This window comes from Dromaius novaehollandiae, chromosome 12, assembly GCF_036370855.1.
Source record: "Dromaius novaehollandiae isolate bDroNov1 chromosome 12, bDroNov1.hap1, whole genome shotgun sequence".
Classification (NCBI taxonomy): domain Eukaryota; kingdom Metazoa; phylum Chordata; class Aves; order Casuariiformes; family Dromaiidae; genus Dromaius; species Dromaius novaehollandiae.
Window position 1 is genome coordinate 18,019,525 of NC_088109.1, and position 23,057 is coordinate 18,042,581.

Here is a 23,057-nt window from a genome sequence, read left to right on the forward strand (position 1 = left end):
CCCAAAGCAAGAAAATATCCAACCTTTCACTGTGTATTTTGACAGCATCTGCTTTATAGAACTCATATCTCTGTTTACTATTAAAAAGCTCTTATTTGCTGAAGCATTCCCAGACCATATGTTCTCAACAAATGTTACTAACCAAATACAAACAGTAATTTTCATTAGGTTTCCTTCATGGGAACAACATTAACCACAAAGGGAATAAACGTTTCAAATGAAAGTAAACATACATAGCAATCCTTTGACAACACTGCAGTGCTTACATATTCATACCCCCAAAAGCCACGAAAATATCTTCACCGACAAAAAGAGACCATTAGAAGTTGGGTTTTGTGCAGGCTGAAGCCTGCGATGATGTCATCAGTTGCCATAGTGATGCTCAACATAAGGCCATAATTCATGTCACCGAAACATGATTAGTATTCAATCTACGTACGCAGTTTATCTGTGCTGTGTATTAAATAATTGTTCATAAAATTAGCTCTGGACAGTAGTCAGGCATTAGAATCTTTTGAGAGAATGACAATGTAACGGTTTCATTTTAACAATTAATAATTAAACAAGTTATCACTAAAGGAGTTATTTGCATGAAAATGTGCCTTGGGACCCATTCTGGACTCATGAATTAGCCAGGCAAGTTTGTCCATCCCCATGTTGCACAGCTCATTCTTACGCTTTGATGCAACAACGTATCTGTAAACCAGGACAAATAATGTCACTCTGGCCAACAGGTATAGACATATGTCACAGAAAAGAAGTAAGCAAGCAGAAAATCCTGACAATACTTTCTCAGTCAGGACCACGTTAATTGTCTGAATTCCACCTGAAACCCTCAGCCTAGCATTTCTTACTGCCTCGTGTTCCTCAAAGCCTGGAGCTGGCCGAGAAATAATGCCAAACACAAGCACTTTGCTAAAATTATAGCCCCATTTATGGCATCTCTGCTGTTCCAGCAATATCACTAGAATCTACTGGTGTCTCCAGGGTTTCTAGTTAGGCATCAAACTTAAGATGAGTAGCTAAACTCTTCTTGCCGCAAAGAATCAGAGGATGAAATACACCACAACGTGACAAATGCTGGCCCTAATTTTACCTTTTACAAGCAAAATAAGTAGATCATCACTGCAGACTTGGTGCATAAGCTTTAGGAACAGGGATCCACCTAGAGGTGACAGCCTAAAGCACTGAGCTTTTTTCTTGAATAAAATGTTAAACAACACAGATCCAGCGGGCATGACTGGAGGACAAGGGAGGAAGGTCAGCCTGGTCCCCGACTCTCTCTACGGGCTTGACTGACATGGAGCGCTTCAACGATCGCTTACCTGTCTGGTTTCGAGGAGCATTCAGGCTCTGTCCTTGCTGGCACATGAAGGGAAAGAGGTGCCGTTACTGATGCAGATGCCAGGCTGCTCAAACCAAGCTATTGTGTGCTATGTTTCAAGCAATATGTTTATGGTCTTCTGGCAAACCTTCAGGTTGATGTTACACAGCCCTCCTCAACTTACAGACAAAACAAGTAAGACCACGTACTCTCCTCACCTTGCTGCTGTATCAAGCTCTTCTTCCTACCATAAACTCATTGTGGAAACATATGTCTTCTTGCTGTGGATGTTAAGGGCCTTAAAACCTGATCTTTGACTGCAGTCTCTGAGTGCTACCAAAATGCAAACGCAGAGATAACAACATCAAATTAATACGTAGCCAAAAACCACAAAATCATTCAGAGGCCATGGCACTGCTCTGTTACAATGTGCAATTAAAATAGTATTTGGGATGTCCATAAAGCTTGAGCAAAACCCTTTAAGGGTTCTTGTCCTGACGGTACGTGTAAATCACATAAAGCCAGACAGCAGGATCCAGGAGTCCAGCTATTTTTCTCTATGATAGCCCACTTACGTGGCCTAATCCAAGATTTTCTCAGCTGTCCTTGACAGAAACTGATTTAATCATTTCTATTCACCTCGAGTGTGCAAGTTCCTCTAACGGAAACATTAGCACCAATGACCTCACAAATAGCGAACATACATATTAATACCCAGGGGAAGGCATTCAGTCCTTTCATTCACGCACTGTTGTCTCCAGCAAGTCTACTTAGCCTTTGCCTAATTTAAAACAGCGAGCCTTCTCCTATCATCGGTCTTGTAACTTGATCTAGCTGTAACATTGAAGCCTGTGATTTCTATAAATAATGAACAAGGGCAACTGAATTATATTGCTGTGCCATGAATCAGCCCCGCTAACCAGCTTGGCCTGTCAGTAGGCTAGCATGGGAGCAACTGGAGAGTGATTTGCTTTAGATGGGGTTGACATTTAAACATGATCTATGACCAGTTCTCACGGGCTTCAAAACTGCCAGAGGACACCTTCTCTCTCTCTCTCTCTCTCTGATGTATTTATTGAAAGAAAGTTGCTTTCTAGCTAGCACAGAAGAAACGTGAAAAAGTCAGAAATCAAAGCAAAAACATATATTAGAGGAGATAATTCTTCCCTCCACGGGTTAACTCCACGTGTGGATTATGCACAACGTACACAGCAGTACCCTGGGACGCGGCACCTCACTGTAGGAGACGCTACGTAACGCTCAGCAAAAGACAGGCCTTTGTGTCTTGTCCCTGCAAGCTTAAAATTTAAGTAAAAAGTCTTGCAGAATAAACAGCCCTGTATATTGGCCAGATTTGCGTTATGTATTGAACCACCTGCTCAGCATCACTTTTGAAATGTATCTGGAACCTGCACCAGAGTAACGGCACCGCCTGTCCCCTCCCAGGCCAGCAGCGCTCCCGTGGGAAGGCAAAACGCCGCGTGCGGCTGCCTCCTCACCGCCTCCTGCCTCCCTGCACAGCGCCGGCCACGCAGATCGCTACCAAACGCCACTCACTTTTCCTGGTGAAGATGGTTGTGTACGGAGGAAGCCGGGCGACGAGTCTGAAAGGCCTTTAGTATTTGTTATCATGGCTGGTACAAGATTTGCAAGGCCATTTTAACCTCATTTGCAGACCTTTGCTGTCAAAATGGGATCTGTTGAAAATGCAGTCACTGGCTAGTCCGGCTCCTCCTTTGCATGTTGTCCATCCAGAGCAGGCTGGTACGGGAAGGAAAAGGTGGTACTCATGCACCACACTTCATGCACATCCCCCAGCTCTTCTCTAAGGGCACTGCTATCAGCATGCCTGCGCATCTCCTGGTGTATCTGTGGCTTGGGCTCTGTCCGAAGCACAAGGCGGCTATGGAGGAAAGTCCAGCAAGAGGGTGGCACAGGCAATGCTCGTGGTATACACTGCATGGTTTTTGAGGAAATATAGGCCAGAAAGATCAGCTTTTACTGGGTCAGTGCTTCACCTTGCATGGGTGTGACGATTTCAACCCAGCCTCGGTTTCTCCACTCACTGCAGCATCTAGCTGTGGTGCCCGCAGGAACCCTATTCTGAGGATGGTGAGGTCTGATCATGCCTGATCGTTAGGAGACTGAAGTGCTACAGTCCTCGTTTAGTTTTTCTAAAAATCCTGCCTGACAGATGATGATTTTCTTCCATCAGCCCACTCCCCACCTTCAAAAGCTATCTTTATAGGGAGCAGCCTTACCTCGGGCCATAAATCATTCACGACTGAAGCTCAAGCACCGGGAAAAACAAAGTTACAGAGCAAGCACTCCAGGAACAGAGCTACCCTTCCTTCACACAGCTGATGCAGTAGGCGACACCTGTTTCTCTGTTATGGGTTTGGTTTTTTTTTTTATATATATACAATATTTCTCATTTTTCCAGTAAGGAAGAAAACAAGTATCTCCGTTTAACAGTTCAAAAGCATTGTAACAGGAGCATACCAAAACTTTTTTGGTATCTCCTCTAATGCTTTGTATATTCTAGTTATTTGAAAGCATTAAATATAGGTTGATGACCAAGACTATGGTTATTGGTGATCTTTCTGAACTTCCCTTGTCCACACTGTGAAGAAGTAGTTCATTATACGACAGTGAGCATAGATCAACTCAGTGGAGGAGGAAAACTTCAAGCAACGATAAAATTAATTACATTCAGATGATAATGCTGATTTCATTTTTGAAAATGGGTATTTGCAAATTTCTAGGACTGACATAAATCATACAACATTGCCCATTGCCCATGCGCTGACCCTTTCACCAGCAGTTGCGAGAGCCGACAGCTTGCTCTGGGGGAAGAGTGTTAGTGAGGTGACAAGCTGGCAGGGGATGTGACAGTATGGACGTGTCTGGACACACAGCAGCGGCAGGCACTGACACCTTCAACAGGTGGGTCACAAAGGAGTAATAAAGATAAGTAGGACATTCCAAAGCCTTTAGGATAATATGTATTTTTTGCAACTCTCAAGGGTAATGGCAGTACATAATACATTTTTGCTTTATTTCTTTGGGTTTAAAAAAAGAAAAGGCAATAGAAGAATTCAGGCTTTCTTTAGGCTCCACAAGAAAACTCACAGGCCCAGGGTCACACGCTGCAATGACTCAACAGGCTTCCTCCAGACATGCTGACAGTGCGCCCCAGTGGAGCGCAGCTTCATGCACAGCTCAGTTTCTGGGGGAGAACCCCCATAAAACACAGCTGGTTTGGGGATACTGCCAAAAAGGCAAGCATCTAGTTAGCAATAGTGCGTGACCTTTTGTAGCAGGATTACAGACTTAGATTTAGGTCAGCTGAATTCTTCTAAGTGCATGATACACCATCTCAAGAGATATCATTACTGAAAGATAAAATAAAATAAAAGATTTACTCAGAAGCAAAATATGGTGCTAAATAAAGAAAGCAGAGTAAAAAAGTAAGTGTGGGCTGACTGGTGTATGTACCAGCTCCTCAGGCTTCGGGGAGTGTATCACATTGCAGATCAAGTATATGAGGTGTGTATGTCACCATCATCATCATCAGTCCACTGGCAAAATGCCAAATCCCTTAATTCATTTGGGTTTTTTTTGCAGGATTGAGCTAAATTTGGATTTCACATGCCACAGAGGGTATCAAACGGAACTATGTCTCCGAGGAAAGGACTTGATCTTTAGCTATCAGGAGAGGATAACACGACACAAGATAGATCACAACCGTGGAAATGTAGCTTGGATATTTAAAATGCAACCCAGTTGAGAGCTAATCAGCATATCAGTATTGAAATGGTATTTGGTACAGTAGCATGCAGCTGTACTGGTGCATCCAAAGGAATCTATCTAAAAATACACAAAGACTCTAAGCTTTGCATGCTCGAGGTTAAAGCATCTATTACAAAGTTAGGGAACTGATCAGTCATGAAAAGAACCATAACTTAAGAGAGATACCTACCTCTCAGGGTCTGCCATACAGGTATGTCCATGCCATCTGCACTGGGCTCTTATTATTTTAAGTGGAGGTCTAACTGACAGTTGGAGTTCAGGGCCCAGTTTGTCTCATCCCAACTTAGAGACTGAAAAGAGATCAAATGAATCCTGCCCTTAAGTTGCCCCGTCCTTCCTCTGCTAAAGAGGGGTGCCAGAGGCGACTGCTGTAGATATACAAAAAAAGATTTCAAATGAGAATCTCAAGGGATGTATTTAGAAGCAGAGAAACTTTTGTGTTTCTGCTTGAGCAAAAATGCCCTGGGCTGGGAAATAAAATTCAGGTGTTAAGAAGGGACAGAGTGCTCCCACAGCAAGTTTGCTGATGATACGAAACCGGGAGGCGTGGCTGATACACCAGAAGGCTGTGCTGCCTGAGAGATCTGGACAGGCTGGAGAGCTGGGCAGAGAGGAACCTCATGGAGTTCAACAAAGGCAAGTGCAGGGTCCTGCACCCAGGGAGGAATAGCCCCATGCACCAGTCCAGGCTGGGGGCTGACCTGCTGGAAAGCAGCTCTGTGGAGAAGGACCTGGGAATCCTGGGGGACAACTAGTTAGCCGTGAGCCAGCAATGTGCCCTTGTGGCCAAGGCGGCCAATGGTATCCTGGGCTGCGTTAGGAAGAGTGTTGCCAGCAGGTCGAGGGAGGTGATCCTCCCCCTCTACGCAGCCCTGGTGAGGCCACACCTGGAGTGCTGTGTCCAATTCTGGGATCCCCAGTACGAGAGACATGGAGCTACTGGAGCGAGTCCAGCGGAGGGCTACAGAGATGATTAGGGGACTGGAGCATCTCTCTTATGAGGGAAGGCTGAGAGCGCTGGGCCTGTTTAGCTCAGAGAAGAGAAGACTGAGAGGGGATCTTATCAATGCATACAAATATCAAAAGGGAGGGTGTCAAGAGGATGGGGCCAGACTATTTTCAGTGGTGCCCAGCAAAAGGACAAGAGGCAACAGGCACAAACTGAAACACAGGAAGTTCTGTCTGAACATGAGGAAAAACTTCTTTCCTGTGAGGGTGACAGAGCACTGGAACAGGCTGCCCAGAGAGGTTGTGCGGTCTCCTTCTCTGGAGATATTCAAAACCCGCCTGGATGTGATCCTGTGCAACGTGCTCCAGGTGATCCTGCTTGAGCAGGAGGGGTGGACTAGATCATCTCCAGAGGTCCTTCCAGCCTCAACCATTCTGTGATTCTGGGTGAAAGGTACCTTTCTGTTTTGCATCCTTAATAAGAATGGTTTGCATCCTTAACAGAGTTTGATTTGCAAGGCCGTGGTCAGCCTCCTCTGAGATTCCTCCCACCATGGGTAAGCTTGATGTGTTTATGCACCTTCAAAACAGAATAATTGAACTGATCCGACACAGATTGACAATATGTCCTATTTTTTTTCCACGTTTTCTCTTTCCTTTTTGCTGATTGAACAGCCTTTTAGTCCCCTCTCCGCAGAAGAAGCTGAGTTGAAGTGGGAGTCCCAGCACAAACAAATTTGAGTCCTTCTAGACTCTCCTATGTAGTCTAATGATGATAAAGCCTGCGCAACTACTGTGCAAGTGACAGACGCGGCAACATCCTCATATACACAGAAGCTCTGGCCTGGCAGAAGTGGCTATACCTGCTTTCTCTCTGGAGCTACGTAAAATCAATATAGACCATGTCTCTGTGTGGAGCACTGATATCCACTGTGATGGGATAACTTGATGGCTCTCAGAATGAATCCATAGTTTTCCCCTGACATATTAATTCCTTCCTGCTGAGCATATAACACTCCCTCTGCTAAAAAAAAGCATCACCAGTAATTCCTCTGCTTATGAAAAGAGTTATTTGCCCAAAATCCCCACTGCAAAAAGCTATGGCATTATGCAAAAGGCAGGCAGAGACAACAAGTCCCTAAGGACTGGGTTTCTCCTAGCAGCAGCTAAGGTTTTTGTCAAATCTCCACCATTTTACAGACTGTCCATTTTTTTCTTCCCACAGCTCGCAAACACGATGTAAGTGTCATACACACAGACACCATCTTGTTTAACATCATGCAGCCTGCAGCACCAGACAGCTGATAAAAGCGATCATCTCTCCCTCCAAGCTTTGCAACTCCTACATCCGTAGGCCGGCTACAGCGACGCCGCTGCTGCCAGATAAGATAGTAGCATGTCTAAGAGAGCGCCACATCTGTGTTCTTAGTGCACGTGGTGCAGAAGGGATAGGATAACGCTGAGAGAGACTGCAACAAAGCAAAGCCAGTGAACCTCTGCTCTTGATCTGCTTGTGGCTCACAGCAGATGCCGTGGGCCACATTCCTGTGCCAGCACCGCATCACACGACTGCCAGGGCATCTCAGCCAAGGGGAGCTGCTGAGGCTGATGGTGCTGCTTTAGGAGCCTGAGAAGGATGATCTTTGCTACACAGAAAACGCACAGCTTGATTTCAGCATAAAGTGCTTCCTCGGCATAGGTGGTGCACAGTGTTACATGAAAGTTGCAAGAATGGACAGAAGGTGGATTTAAACACATAATAGCTATTTATGGCCACGAGATGGCATTCCTGCCCCAGAGATGTCCCTCTGACATGCCTACACCCAGCAGCCTTCACCCCGTGTGCCCAGGACTGCACAGTATGCCCAGCCTACCTCCATGCCAGGCAGTACTTCATTGCGAAAAATGTTGCATCTGGCTTGGATGAGAACTTATGCCAATGCTTTTCACCACATTCTTCAGTGTATTTACAGGACAGACAAGCAGAATGACTACTTCTCAAATGGCCTATGCTCTTGCTTAATACTATGGTATTACAATTAGAGGAGAAAAGCTCAGCAGGAGGAAACAGAAATGTAAGCCCAGCAACCTTTTACTACGAGGTCTGAATAGCAAAAATAACTGCTTTCGGAAGGGTTGCTTACTGTATGTGTTTCACAACACTTCAGCAGTGTATCTGCTTTGGATATTGCAAGAGTCAAAGTTTGATTCACGAAATTGGTCTGTGTGCATGTACCAGCTGCGGGTGTTACCATTCCCTCTATGAGGCCATTGCAACTCAACACATGCTTATCAATGTTTCCTCTTGCCAAATCAGTGCAAAGACGCACCGCTAAGCCACAGATCTACTCATTTTGAAGAAGAATTACTTAATTTAGAAGTGGGTAATCACACTCTGAAATCTTATCACCCTGCAAGAAAACAAACTGCACAGGGGAATCTGTTAGTTCCCAGTTAGATAAGGCATGGTTATGATTTGGACTTCCTAAGGCCACGTGCTGCCAGCTTTACAACACTTGGTGTCTCCCAAGCACAGTGCATGGAAAAGGAGAGAAGAATCCTCTGCTGAATATCCAGGTTAGTGTTTCCGCCCCAACATAGTCCAGTTCCTCCCTTACAACATTCAGTAGAGAAGAGCAGTGAAATACTTTCTAAACATAAACCAAGCAGAAAACAGCATAAGGTGCCCTTCCAAAATCAGCTACAGAGTGAAGCAATAACTGTGATGCTGTTTCCTGTTTTTCTGTCACCACCTACATGGTTGCCGTCCCATATTCTTCTGTGTCATGACACAGCACAGGAAGTCCAGATCTAGCCATACACTAGGAATTGGATTTGTCTTGGCCAACATTTGACAGCTACGAGTTACGTCCGAGTCAGCCATCCAGACACCTTCTGGATCAATGGGAATGAGTGCGCACATCCAGGAGACGATGCTCACCCATCCGTTTCGGTTATCCACCCTGTAATTGGATGAATCGTCCTTGGGAGGTTGGCTCGTTTCTCTGCACTGATTACAGAGGAAGCTTGGACAATTGGCCTGTCCTTAAACAGCTAATTTCCAGCAAATGCTGCTGGAGACGTCTCATTTAGCAGACCAGTATACAAGCATTTCCTCTGCTGTGAAACAGAAGCATTGCACTACTTTCACAGATAGGAAACCCAAAGAAACAAGCCTGCCACTGGTCCAGGGCTGCATAGTCACTACAAACAGCTAGAGCAAATGTGCTAACACCATGTTCTTCGCTTCTATGTGAGATCCAGCTCTAAGACAGGCAATTTGCTTCTCTGGCCTGACAAAGACTGCAAGGCTCAGCGACTTGGAGGACCTGCAGGAGTTTGTCCTCCCAAAGCTTCTTTCAGCAACCATCATAAGTGCCTGGCAAGCCCTGTTCCCACAGTCCTGAGGGATCCTACAGCTGCCCAGCTGCAGTAGCTGTTCTGCTGGGATCCCCCTTCTCACCTCCTCTAAGCCACAGAGTCAAAGACGTTCCAGATGTTCTCAGCTGGCTTTACCTACTAGCCCTTTTGGCAAAGGGCAGAAAGACCAATGAGTCAACCAAGGCATTTCTCTGCGTTGTGTGTCCTGCCTCTCATGGACTCATTCAATCTCACCTTCCGAAACACCTTGGAGATGCTCTGGATTCAAGAAAACACTGACGTGTCTTTCTGGACTCCAGACAGGTTTTGCAAGCATGGGCTCCCCTCTCTCCAAGTACATCTTGCACTCTTTACCAGTGCAGCAAGAACAGCCCTAGCTCACTCAAACAGCTTTCAAATGTAGTACCCATCATCGAGAGATCTCAGCACTTACACAAAGGAAATGGGCCTCTTTACCTTCATTTTACAGAAAGAAGAACTGAAATGCTAAGAAATCACAGTCAAGGTCATCTGTCCCATTACACTGTTCCTTAATTCAGAGTGCCATCCATGTAGGAGTGGGCCCAGTAGCAATTTTTTAAATGCTCTTTATCTCCCTACACGGCTTTACAACAGTAATTACAGTACCCCTCTTTAAATAATAATGCGCCCTACTTGTACAGAGCACTTAATTAATAAACCAACAACTGGGCACTTTTCACACACGTCTGAGCCCCTGCCTTTCACGTGGCAAGTGACGTGCAGATCGTGGGCTCAGGCATGGTCTCTTACTATTTTTTTTAAACACCAAGCATAGTTATAAAACAAGACGACTGAATGTAACCCATGACTCTTTCCTGCAGTCCTCTTCTGAATTTAGCATGGATCCCAGTCGTACTTCAATGTCCTTTCAGTCTTCAGTATCCTGTCTTAAGGTTGCATGGATGGGAGTGATGCAGCAGATGGGTGTAGATGAAAATTGCCTTGGGCATCATCACACCTTCTGGAATACTTAAATTTGGATGTACGCGTTATCACAGGAATAAATAATTCCAAAATGCAGGGGAACATTCAAGAAACTAGACAGCTGGCTAGAAGAGAGAGACATTCCTAGTACTTTTCTATGAAAGAAAAGGTGCATGAGCTCGACCCTTACTAGACACCAGAGAATCTGTGTAGATGTAGAGCTCTGTATGCTCTAAAGGGCAGGGAAAACACAGCCCAGAGGTTGCTCTTACCTGATTCAAGAGAACTCAGCTACAAGATGTAAGTCTATAGAAACAAGACTTCACTATTCTTCAATACAGTCTCTTGTGTAACAGTTATTTATAGCACAGGAGAGAGGTGTGACCACACATGAGTTTGCTTTGCAGGTAACAGCCCTGGAAGAGGCATGTTTTATGGGCAGAAGGCTTGGTGTATGAATGACCTCCTTGCTGCTCCCCTAAAACAAACAAAAAAAAAATCACCACACTGAAACCAAGACACTGGGTCTGACTCGAGTGCACCGAGATCAACTGTATGCCTTCCACTGATTCAGCAGGCTCCTGGCTGCACTGTGAAAGAGGATGGAGATGTGGGGAGGAATGGGACCTTGAAGACTGTTCATGCGGTGACAAACATCACCTCATTCCTCTCAAAAAAAATTCTGTGGAGGGAGAAAGTACATGGAAAGGAGAACTGATTAATGACACAGGGTCACGTCAGGGCTAACTGGAGGGGAAGAAAAACAGCCCCCAACCTGAGCAGATTGCTCAGCAAGTCAGTGTCAGGAAGGATGTACAGGAGGGCCGCCTCAAGGTGCAGCATTTATTCTGGAGAAAAACAAAACTGCTTAATCTGAAACAGTTTTTGTACCCCTGTGGGCCCAAGGACAGCGTGCCAAACCATATAAACACTGCTGGCTCATCAGATGTTGTGGACTTGCAAGAAAAAGGAACTATTCTACGTTAGAGCTAATGGAAAGAGGTACTTTTTCCTGCAGGAAACTCATACAGACAGAGCTGTTTTTGAAAGAAACCATTCTACTTCCCAGGAATAACAGCTAGATAAAACCAAGGGGGGAATTTGGTGGTTTGGCTACGAACTGTGCTGCCCTTAATGGAGTAGTGGTAACCGGGTGCTGTATGGGACCCCCCACAATCCTTCCCATTCGATGTTAACTGTTTAATCATTTTTTTCAGACTGAAATCATGAAGAACAGTGGCAACAAATGCAAAGGGGCAGAAGTGTGCCCAACCCTACATAAGTCATGAGGAAGGAGAACCACTCCCACTTCTTTTTGGTGAGATATTAGAAATGTGCAGATCAGTGATGAGGAAGTATGAGAAGAGGTTCTGATGTGCTAATTAGAACGGGCCCTGCACCACTTGAGTAAAGACTTCCCATAATAGATCACATGCTTGTATCTTGGTAACTCTTCAATTGCATTTTTTGCCATGTTTAATGACTTGCCCACAGCCTCCATTTTTAAAAATGAGAACATCGTAACATAAATCTCAGGAGCTTTATGGAAATGCTACTACATGCTCAAAAGGGTATTTGCAGAGCAGGTCAGACAGAACTAAGAGCAGTATCCTTCAAGAGCAAAGCCTTTATACCCTACAGCCCTAAAGCGACAGTTGAAAGCAACTACCCTAAAGTTTCTGTCCCTGCCACTGTCACCTGTCAGCCCAGCAGTATCATCACTCAAGAGACAACAGTGTCCGATGTTAGTTGTAGCCAGGGCTCCACCACCTATCCTTACTTGTTTGTAAGGTTCCTGGAGGTTTCCCAAAGAAACACGGCTCCAAACATCTGCACAGCTGTGAAATGAAACCATGCAACTTGAAAGGCAAGCCAATCAGTCTGTGTAATTAAGGCAGCTCATATTTAAAATTGAAGCAAGCTACAAGAGGGAGGGGAGAAGGAAAAAAAAAAAAGCAGCCTCCTCCTAAAATTTCCTGTTGCTTTCTTTTTATCCAGTAGCGTGAATTCTGCTTACATATGGCTTCGCTAAGAACACAAACTTAAATGTGAATGACTGCTTAACACGGGGCAGCCGTGAAGACCTGCCTGGGCTTTGATACACAATAAAACCTCTGCAACACAGCAATAGCTCTGACTGTAACCTGGATTCATGGCCACTGATTCTTCTGCCTGCCTGCTGGAGCCCAGCAGGGCTGTCAAGGTGGCAGAGATAGCAAAACCGGGAACTGCGGCCAGCTGACTCGACTGCAGGACTGTTTGCTTGGACACATGTCTGAAAGCTTTCTACCAGACATGGTACCAACAGATTGTACTGAAGGATACACAACGTGAATTATGGGCCAAACTCCACTCGCACTCACATTAGTATAAACCCTTTCAGTTTAGTGGAGTTAATTTTTTTCTACAGTGTATGGAATAATTATAATTTATACATGCAATTTAATCCCAAAAGGACCTGTTCTCATTTTACTACAGGGAAGTGTTCACAGCATCTCTCAACTAACCGTGGCAGCAAAACACTGACGGCAACAAAATGCTCTTATCATCCTCCTACTCCGCACAGAGCCACTGAGCATCACTTCAAAAATCAGGGCCTGAGGCAGGGGATTCCTGAATGAAAAGACCAGATTTTCCACTGCTGCAAAGAGGCCAGGCCAGAGGGGATTCCTGCTCTCCAAACTCCCTTCCTGGAGAACTGGGCACTTCATTTCTCACTTTGCTGTCCAACTTCCATCTCCTGGAAGGTGATTTGCAAAGAATGGCATTAAGAAAGGATGCTGTGGAGTTCCTGCCCCTGTTCACGGTCAGACAGACTCTGTCAGCTGCTGCATACCGATTTGCAGCTAAGACCCTAACACTGTGATAAGCTTAGAGAGATGGTTTGCTGTAGGGATCAAAACAAGTGCAGTCTGGCATAGCAATGTAGGTATCAGAGCACCTTGAAAGGAAATCAGAGTGCAGCATCAGGAACGAGCTCAAAGATAACACTGGGCACCTCTCTCTCCTACAGCAGTGGCTTAGGGAGCAGAAGGGGGTAGACATGGAGAGGTCTGAAAGTCTACCAAAGATACTACTTGATCAAAAGTGAATTTCTCGAAAGAACATGAGGTTCAAGTCCTCAGCTGTGATTAACAACATAGGGCTGATATGGAGTCAGATGAGAGACCCATTGAGGATCCTTTCCCCAGTGCTGACCCACAGTAGATGCTTAAGAAAAATGCATGAAAAAATAAGCAGTAAAGAGTAATTTTTTGTCCTTCAAAAAATAAAAAAAGAAACCACTGCAAAAAGACTGATTAATTCTTGCTTATTTAGTGAAATAACCAACCTGTTCCTAGCTGACTTTGTTTGACAGTCATGTGGGGACAGTGGTAGAATAAAATCCCCTCCCGCAACTCCATGCAGCTCCCTCATGTACATGCTCCTTTACCACCAGCTGGAGCAGCTGCCAAGCCATACACTGCACACTTCATGCAGCAAATACAAGCAAGGGCCTGCAGCCAGGCCGCCTGTGCACGTGGGAGGCACACATTATCCATGGTGGAGCTCCAGCCTCACCTCTCCTACTCTGGATTACTGCAAGGTCTTGTACTAAGAAGGGTCCTGAAGAGGTCCCTCTGCAAGGGGGAGGATTTCACCTCAAAATGAAACTACCTCCAGAGTCAGCAGAACAGCCCACACCTCAGTCGCTTGCTGAGGATGCCAAAACGCAGACAGGTTGGCAAGATTCTCCCCCCAGACACTGAGTTATTTACTGCCTTTAACCTGAATGGTTCAGAAAACTTCAGTGCATGGACATCTGATTTACACTTCTGTAAGCAAGGGGAGAATGAGACTTATCTCCGTATTCTGGACCTCCAAGATAAACAAGCCATCACAGTTGCTAAAATAGCTGAATGCTACCACAATAGGGGGATTTAATTCATTATTTGAGAAACACGGGAAGAATTTTTGGATGTACAAACTCAGATCCCTGTCCCCTTGCTGGAGCACAGTAAGTCATTATTCAGTTACAACTGGAGTCAAACGTGAAATGAGCCTTAGCCTTAGGCCTGAAATGAAAGATCTCATGAGGTGATGAGTCAATGGATTTGGGAGTAGTGAAATATGTCCAGATGAATATACGGCATTTATTTACAAGGCGCATTGGACCTTGTTGTTGTTTTGGTCTCTTTGTTTTCTTTTGTTCTGCTCACGTCAGAGAAATGAGACACTCTAAAAGATGAATCACTGGCACAGCCCTGTACTGCTACAAGTACAGGTCAATGTTTAAATATATCCAGCAGCCTCTTTAGAGGCTGTAGGACAGGGGGTTTGTGACTGGACCTTATCTCCTATTCCCAGACCCCTTAGCAACCTTATTCTTAATCCCAGTAACAACAGCATTAGAAACACAACTCCCTGGAGGAGAAGTGTCAGAGATCTGCAGAAGCCACTTCACCCTCTCTATTCTACAGACAAGGCAGACACCAGGACAACTGGTAAGGAGGAGGAGGAGGGATATAAAACCCTCAAAGACCTGCAAGGGTACAGTCCCAGTGCAAAGAGCAGTACATCCTGGTTGGACTGGGATTTGGGATGTACTGAAGAGGCATTTGTGACTTAGGACATAATACAAAGGCTTTTTCTTACACAACTTTTTTAAAGCACAACTAGTAACACACTGCAAGCCTGATCTCATATATCCCCTTGCTATTTCAGGTCTGGCCTTTTCTAAAACTGTGCCATCCTATATACATGTGCTGAGGCGGATAATCCTTACATGAAGGGATTGTGCTTAAAATATCAGAAATCCAACATGGGGTCTAAGGGGAAAAAAAAAAAGATGAATATTTACTGCCATCCCTAGAGCCAAACTCCTCGCACACAACTAATCTCATTGTTTGGTAAACTTAACCACTAACCCCAGCTGCTATTCTGCCTCTTTCAAGATCTGCAAACAGGATTTAAATTCCAAAGTCACTAAGATGCTTTCAAGCATCTTATTCTCAAAAGCTGCTGTTTCCCATACCAGCAAAGACAAACAGCAAATCTCTCACAGCATTAGACAGCGGAAGAGCTAGGCCAGTGCTTCGGGAAGTTGTTCCCTACGAACTTTGTTGTGAGACTGTCTTTTTTCATTAGGTGTGTGCGCGTCACTTGGAGCAGCGGAGCCCAGATTAGCACCTCTAGGCATGGCAGCGAGCTACACAAACGGCAGCCACATCCGTTGGTACTGGTAGCCTGTGTGTTTTCAGCCAAGGGCTGGCATTTCAAGGGCATGTGAGAACACAGCAAACAATTATACGAGTCATTCTTAGGTAAAAACGGGATGTCTTGCATGGTTGCATAGCCCTGTGACATTCTCCTATCCTCCTCCCCAGGATACATGGCTATCACAAAAAAAGTAAAGTTTTCTAGTGAATCTCACTGTTCAAATGTAATTTTTTTTTCCCTTGATGATAAGTGTTTGTCAAATTAAGTTTTTCTTAGTCCATATAGCTTCCAGAATGATGGCAAAAATGGATTTTGGGCAGTTTAAAGAGTCACAGTTCAGAGTGCCTTCAAGTCATATATTAAACAACATGACAAACATCTGTCAGATGTGGTTCATTCTCTCCTTCCTTCTCTTCTCAGAGGGAGAATGTAAATGCAGTGAATTTTCACAGGGCTCCAGTTTTCCCTGTCTGGGCTGTTATGTCTGGGAGAGGAAGCAAGGTTAAAAGTATTTCTAATACAGAAAAGAAAAGACACTAGGTCTTCTGTAGTGGTTTCTGGTTGCTGTGGCTGGTTGTTCTGCAGTTTTGGCTTGGCTGGTCTTTGGTTTTCAAAATAAAAAGTGCCAGGACCCTCAAGGGGTGGAACTGTCAAAGCTTCTCCCCTCTTAAGGCATTTACATAGGTATTAGCCCAAGTACTGGAGCAACTGAGGACACTTTAAACTTGGCTTGCCCCTCTCTAGGAAGCCAGTGCAGAGAGAGGGTAAGTGTGATGGACTTGTATAGCTCATATCATGCCATAGCATTCGGTGTTGGCTGCATTTTCCTAAGGGCTGATGGCTGCGTGCCCAGACACTGTACATTTCATTATGATAAAAAAGACCCATTCAATTAAAGAGCTCACTCCTCCATCCCTTATTTTCTCCAAATAACACTTGTATAAATGGTCCTATCACTGACAGCAAGTATGCTTGCGTAAGAAAGGACAGCTCCTTTGAGCAGAAGTTGAAGGAACACACGAAGCAAATCAAGCACATGTAACACAGTCGAAGTGTGCTTTTCACTACAGGTAATAGTAATTTCTCCTAAATAGAGCCCAACTTTCTTCACTGAAGCAGCAAAAAATACCTAAAATAGTGACAACTGCGAGTTCTTACGGAAATTTTCTTCCAAGTACAGCTCTTTTATTTCCTTCTCTGAAGCAGATTTCAAAACGTTTTTGAAAAGTAAGCCAGGCTGCAGCACTTCCCCTGATTGGGAACATTGTTTTTAAATAGCTTACTGCAGATTCCTATTCTTCTGGTACAGCACAGGGTGCAAGGCATCAGCACTTTCTGCGCCTCCATAAGAAGATGAACGCTGATGAAAGGCAGCCTGTGCCCAGCACTGTAATTCTGCGAATGCTTCCACACCAGCTCAGGAGTCTGGAAACGTGGCTGAACTGAATGGCAGGGCAGCTACTGGAGTGCCTGCGTTTGAACAGGAGAAAGACGGAGCCAAGGAAAGTATGAACAAGGGGACTCCAGTCTCTATCATTCCTTTGCAAGCAGTTTGGATATTAATGTATTTCAGAGACTTGCAGTACTGTATATACCTCTGTGGTTTTCACATCAATATTAGAAACCTTCCAAATGAAAAGACAACTAATTTATTCAGGTTGGAATGTAGACATTTCACCAATGTCCTCTAGTCTATGCCACTAGCCATCTGCATGTTTTAACAGAAAATCTTTACAGCAAAGTACTGCAGATTCCAGACCGACATAGCTTTCACTGATAGTGCCTCATGCTTGGTTATGATTAAAGACCTTATATATATACGACACATAACATTTTGGTATATGCAGTGTTGTTCTCCAGCCAGCATTAGCTGAAACTTCCTCAAAGACACTGGTCTTGAACTGCTTGTCTGCAGTGTTTGTGCACTCACACATAACACAACCTGAAATTTTAAAATTCTTGCTTGGTTCCCAGATTTCCTTCTGTGAGCTTGGGAAGCTATTGGTGAAATACCATCAAGGGCTGCTCACTCCGAGAAAAGGGGGTGCTAGAACAGAGGGAGTTGTCTCAACAGCAGCCTTTCCAGCACTGCTTAGCAACTCCAAAGAGGTTTCACTTGACCTTGGAAATTCTATGCTGTAAAGATGCTTACTGAGAATTTAAGTGTGAAATCTCCACAGGGAACCATGGGAAAACAGTCTCAAATCCATATGAATAGTGTTTCAAGTTACTAATCCCACCAATCAGAAAGGAAATAAACCATTCACCATGTTCTCTTTCCAAATTAACAAAGATTATACATTACCTGCAGGCTAGTAACAACACTCTGGGGGAAAGAGAAAGCAAAGTACGGGGCCAGTGCTAGGGATCTGAGGCCTAGGTCAAAGATGACAGAACAAGACTCTGCCCTTGAACTGAATATTGGCAGTGTGACCTGAGCTATAGCTTTAACTGAGTGATTTGAAGTTTTCCTTCTCTCCTCTCTCCCACCTCTGGCCATGGCTGTTTCTCAGCCAGCTGTTGCCCTTTCTCAGAGGAACACCAAGACCCTAACAGTGAGGACAAGATTATGCACCTACAGCACCAGTTCAGATGGACACTTACACAAGTATTTATTTAAGCACATGCTTAACTCCATCCCTATTTAGCAAAGCACTTACGTACAGCACAAACTTATGTCTCCATAGCTACAAGGAGATGTGAGCCTGTCCTTAGTGCTTTTTTCTCCATCAGGGCTTATGTGTCATTCTTCGTTGTGGGGCGATGCTCTGTATACATGGAAGGCCACGTTTCTCTCCTGCAGAATGAACCTTCCTCTGCTTAAGCTCTCACAGTCCCCTCCGGCCTTACCATGCAGGAAGCAGAGCTATTCGCAGTGATTCAAAGCAGCACAGTGACAGGGTGGAGAAGAGCACGATGGAGAGAGCAGAAGGAAATACAAGACTTACGTTGGCTTCGAGGCTTCAGCCTGGTCGGTCTGCAGCTTCTCCCCGCCTTCCACCTCCATGGTGCAATAAACAATCCGGTTGGGGGCTAGCGATTTTAAACCCTGCACCTCCATGATGACGACCTGTGGGGCAAAGAAAGGCAGCATAAGAGGAGCAGCCTCTTTCAGGCCTAGCGCTGGCTGCTGAACCCGCAAGGTCAGCCAGTGCCAGGATTGTCCATGTGCTGATGGATGTTCATGGTGTCGGGTGAGCAGGGATACGGTGAGCAGCTGCGCAGGCTGAGCTGGCATCAGGGCAGCTAGCAAGGTCTGCATGTGGTGAGGACCTCACTGGGAGGTCTCCCTTTGACTGCTGTACATGCTCCAGCCTTTCCTCTTCCCATGACTTTGTACCTGGGGCTGGGAGAATTAAAAAAAAATCTACTATTCACCTGCTTCTGGGGCACCGGGGCACGGAGGTGGGGAAAGCCACAGTGCTGCAGGAGGGAGAAGGCCTGAGTGCAGGGGAGAACCAGGAGGGAGACAAGTCTTGTGGGACCCTCGCATCAGTGTGAAGAAGTGCCAGATATTCTTGGCTCCCCGAGCCAGACCAGCAGTAAGTGATCCAGTAGCGCTGTATGTCTCCCAGGCAAACAGCGGATGCTGCACCACTCGCCCTGCCTCCCCACACTTCAGCAAATTCCTCTTATTCCAGTCCTAGGCTTGACTCACACATGCACACAGGCTTGCTTGAAGCCCTCTGGTGCCCAGGGCTCTACCAGGCTTCTGATGATGGACCTCTCAGACACAGTCCTGCCCAACCTAAAAGTCCCTTTACACATGAAATCCAGGAAAAAGCATGCATGTGTATTTTCAAGGTTAAGATAGCCCCATCAAAGCTTCTTGCAGAAAATTTCCTTCTCCTTTATTTTAAAGGTGATTAATCATGTTAACCATGTACCTTACACATTTCAACAAGAAACACTATAGGAGTCTCTGTTTGAGCTTTATTACTGCTATCATGCAGTATACACTGGGATTCCAAATTCCTTTCCTGAGGTCTTCTGATTTGTCATTTCACTGAAGATCCCTTCTCTTGCACACAGATCTCAGCAGACCTCCTGATGGGGAAACATGCTCAGCAAAAACTCTCTTACAGAAAGTGTTTCGTGCATAGAGCAATGAACAGATCTTCCACCTCCTGAAGTCAGTGCTCCACTGAGCTTGTGCTTTCTACTGCATAGGGTTCAGCTGGAGCAAAGAGTTTTAGACATCGCACTGTAAGAACGAGTCCTTTTTATGCACTGCTATATAAACCGCACAAGCTTTTCCTACAGAGAGGTCTATTGCTTTGTGATAGTCCCCTGCTCCTCCATACAGGAACATTTAGAAGTTAGGCTTTATCTGATGCTGCCATTTGAAGGCACTGTCTCTGGGTCCATAACCCTATTTTAAATAGGGGTTTTTAAGTCTGAGCTGAATATTATCAATATGATCTCAAGCATCTAAAGAGTTAAAGTCTGAGACTGGACAATCAGTGTTGTAAGTTATTCATTGGCACAATATATATAACAAGAGACTCCTTAGGAGGAGAAATGAACAGGAAACTACATAAAAATAGAAATTCATGATTTTTCTGCATCCTACATTTTTGACCCCATTCTGGTAGTTGCTTTAACGATGTAACATAAACCCACTCGCTTGACACACAATAACAATTCTATATTGGTGTGTCTGAAACACTAATGACTCCTTGGAGTAAACATCTTGCCTAGGCTGCAAATATTTTTGCACAGCATAATTAACCTTACTGAAAACAGCTACTGCAGCAACACGGCTTCCAGTACAGAGACAGCCTGTTTCAGACATAACCGTGGCTCCCTGCAGCACCTTGCCTTCCACTGGGCTGTACAGAGGAACTTTCTGCTGAGCAGAAAGTCGGTGTTCAATACAAAGCAAACAGCAAGCCAGTAAAGTACAATATTTCCACGCAAACAGTAAGCCAATCTGTTGGGTGCATACAAAACTTCAACAATTTTTAACAGTTCTCCAAAGAAGAAACAAGGCTTGCTGAGAAATAAAGTGACACCTCTAACTGGCAATAATAAAACACACTGACATTTATAGCATGTTTCAGCATGTTGGGAACTGGAACTAACAATGATGAACCTCTATAACGTTACACAGATTTGCCATGCCAGAAGTTCTAGTTCTCATTCCACCGAGTGCTGCAAAAACAAACTGTGAAGGTAGCCAGGCAACTGCGAGTGTCTCAAGGCGCATGTAGAAATTAGAGGCCAGATTAATCCCTGAATTATTGTACTAGTTTCAGGGACATTTCATGAAGATGGGTTTTGCTCAGGGGTACTGGGGTACATTTGGTAACAAGCCTTATGAAGAGGCCAATTAATTATGCAAATTTCTGAGCCATTTGATATAAACCATCTGGAATTTCCTGCTGCTGTAACTTACACAGTTTGTTCCAACAAGATGGTGAAAACCAGAAAGGACACACTATTTGACCACAGGCAAAGCTTCTGGTAACTGAAAGATGAGCAGTTCCTCATGGAGTTCAGAAGAATGATTTCTACTGACCTCTGCCCACCTAACTCTCAAGCTTGAACTGAGCAGAAGTTGACTGCTGTGAATTTTTATTCTCACCAACTCTGCGCACTGTCTGCTGGAAGAAAGCGTGCAGCTTACCTCCAGGGAGAATGACAACACAACATCTGATTTGGAAAGCTGGTTCTCATTTTCTTCTCCCATGTCGATGATTGAGGTGTTGTGACTACGCTTCAGCTTCTGTAGCTTGAACTCAGAGCCTCCTTTAGACACAGGCATGCTCTCTAAGTTTGCCATCAGGAGATTGACAGATGACTTCAGCTCCTCGATGTACATGTTTTCCATTTCTTTGGACACAAATTTTGGAAACTTACGCTCCTTGGATTTAGAAACATAAACAACAGAATAAATTGTGGTGACAATCAGCAACCACTTGTTACAGTGGGAGAATCCCCCTGGAGCATCTGCAGAGAGGTTTGCATGCAGGGAACTCCCACAAACCAGATGACAAATTATAGCTTTCCCCTCTGTTTGGCAGAAACAGTATTGTTAGCTTCCCATAGAATTACTGCTTGATACTTACCCAACTTTACTGTTTCTTGTGTGCACTTGCTTTTCATTCACTTTCTATCTGTAAATGGCTTCCTTCATATATATAAACTCACCACTGTAAACACTCCAGCGCAGATCTCAGCTGAATTGCTGAAGGGATCGGTTCACTGATTTCTGTCCCCCAAGGCCCAGGAACGACATACCTCCACCACCCGCCATGGACTGCTTCTCTGGGCAGCTGTCATGGATCTGTCTTTCCTCAGCAAACCTTAATTATTTCCTATGCTCTCCAGTCCATTGACTCTGAAATGCCCGGAAAATTTTTCATCTGATGGACCCCAACACGCACAAAAGGGATCATGATGAGAACTGGCACCTTCATTCACTAGCAGGTTGGGTTGTGACACACAGAGAAGAGACTGACTTGCAGTCACAAAAGGAGCTGGAGACAGAAACTGGGAAGCAAACCTAGACCTCCTGGGTCTAGGCAACCTTTCCTCCCACAAGAGCATCCAGCTCTGTTGCCTTCCAGGAGAGCTGGCCCCTCTGCCTAGCTGGGTGTAGCTTCTGGCTGCCCTAGTGATTTACCAAGGATTCAAAGGACACTGACCTTGAGGGATTTGTTTGCCAGTCTCCCAGAGCCACCAACTCTTTTTCAAACAGTCCTAAGTAGATGCTCCAACATTTTTTTTTTGGTCTGAAGGGAGCCCAAAGAGGCAAAACCAACAATGTGTGGTCCTGACTAGAAGGAGGGGTAAAATGCCCTTTGCAGAAGGCAGTGAACATGGCAGGAGTGGACAGCACAAGCAATCTAAAAAGTAACTCAGGATCCTCAGGCCCCAGTCCTGGTCTCAGCAAGATGCCCAAGCAACCTGCAGTACCTGGGGCTAAAGAAATGATCCCTCGCAGGCTTCACAGCTGAGGCAGTTACCAGCCAGAAAGGGAGAGGCTGGCCAGCAGCTCGCTTGCTCAGCAGCCCCCAGGCATGGAAAGACTGTGAGTGACTCCCTCTTCTCTTCCCAAGCCCTTGAGCACTGAGATGTGTCAGTTCCTCTCTTTTTGGGAGTGAGGGGCTGCCTTGCTTGTAGGACTACAGTAAAGCAAGACATAAATTACAGAATCCTCTTTACAGTCTTGGACCTTTGATGACATTAACATGATGCTCCAGCAGCCAAGCTATTGGCCTGGAGCCCCAAGGAAGGCCACTCTCTCAGATTCCTAAATTTATGCTGGTGGCAGCAACTTTCAGGCTGCGATGAGACCAGTCAGACAGTGCAGTTTCTACCATTTATTCCATCGCTTGACAGCAACCGTGTCTCCCTCCAACAAGACAACCTTTCAGCTAGCAGTTCTCTCCCTGTGTTTCCTAGGAACTTGCTACCCATGAGATCCTCCAATGTTGCTTGT

The 23,057-nt window shown here is 45.1% G+C and overlaps 1 protein-coding gene across 7 annotated transcripts in view; it reads right to left on the reverse strand.

The window, feature by feature from the left end:
- CADPS (calcium dependent secretion activator) overlaps window positions 1–23,057 on the reverse strand; it is a 244,560-nt gene that overhangs the window by 121,786 nt on the left and 99,717 nt on the right. For all 7 annotated transcript variants that reach the window (XM_064519123.1, XM_064519120.1, XM_064519119.1 and 4 more), the window contains exons 5-6: window positions 21,240–21,476; window positions 18,559–18,680 (exon numbers count right to left, since the gene is read on the reverse strand). In XM_064519123.1, the coding sequence (XP_064375193.1) occupies window positions 18,559–18,680; window positions 21,240–21,476 (359 nt within the window). The remainder of the gene's footprint in view (window positions 1–18,558; window positions 18,681–21,239; window positions 21,477–23,057) is intronic.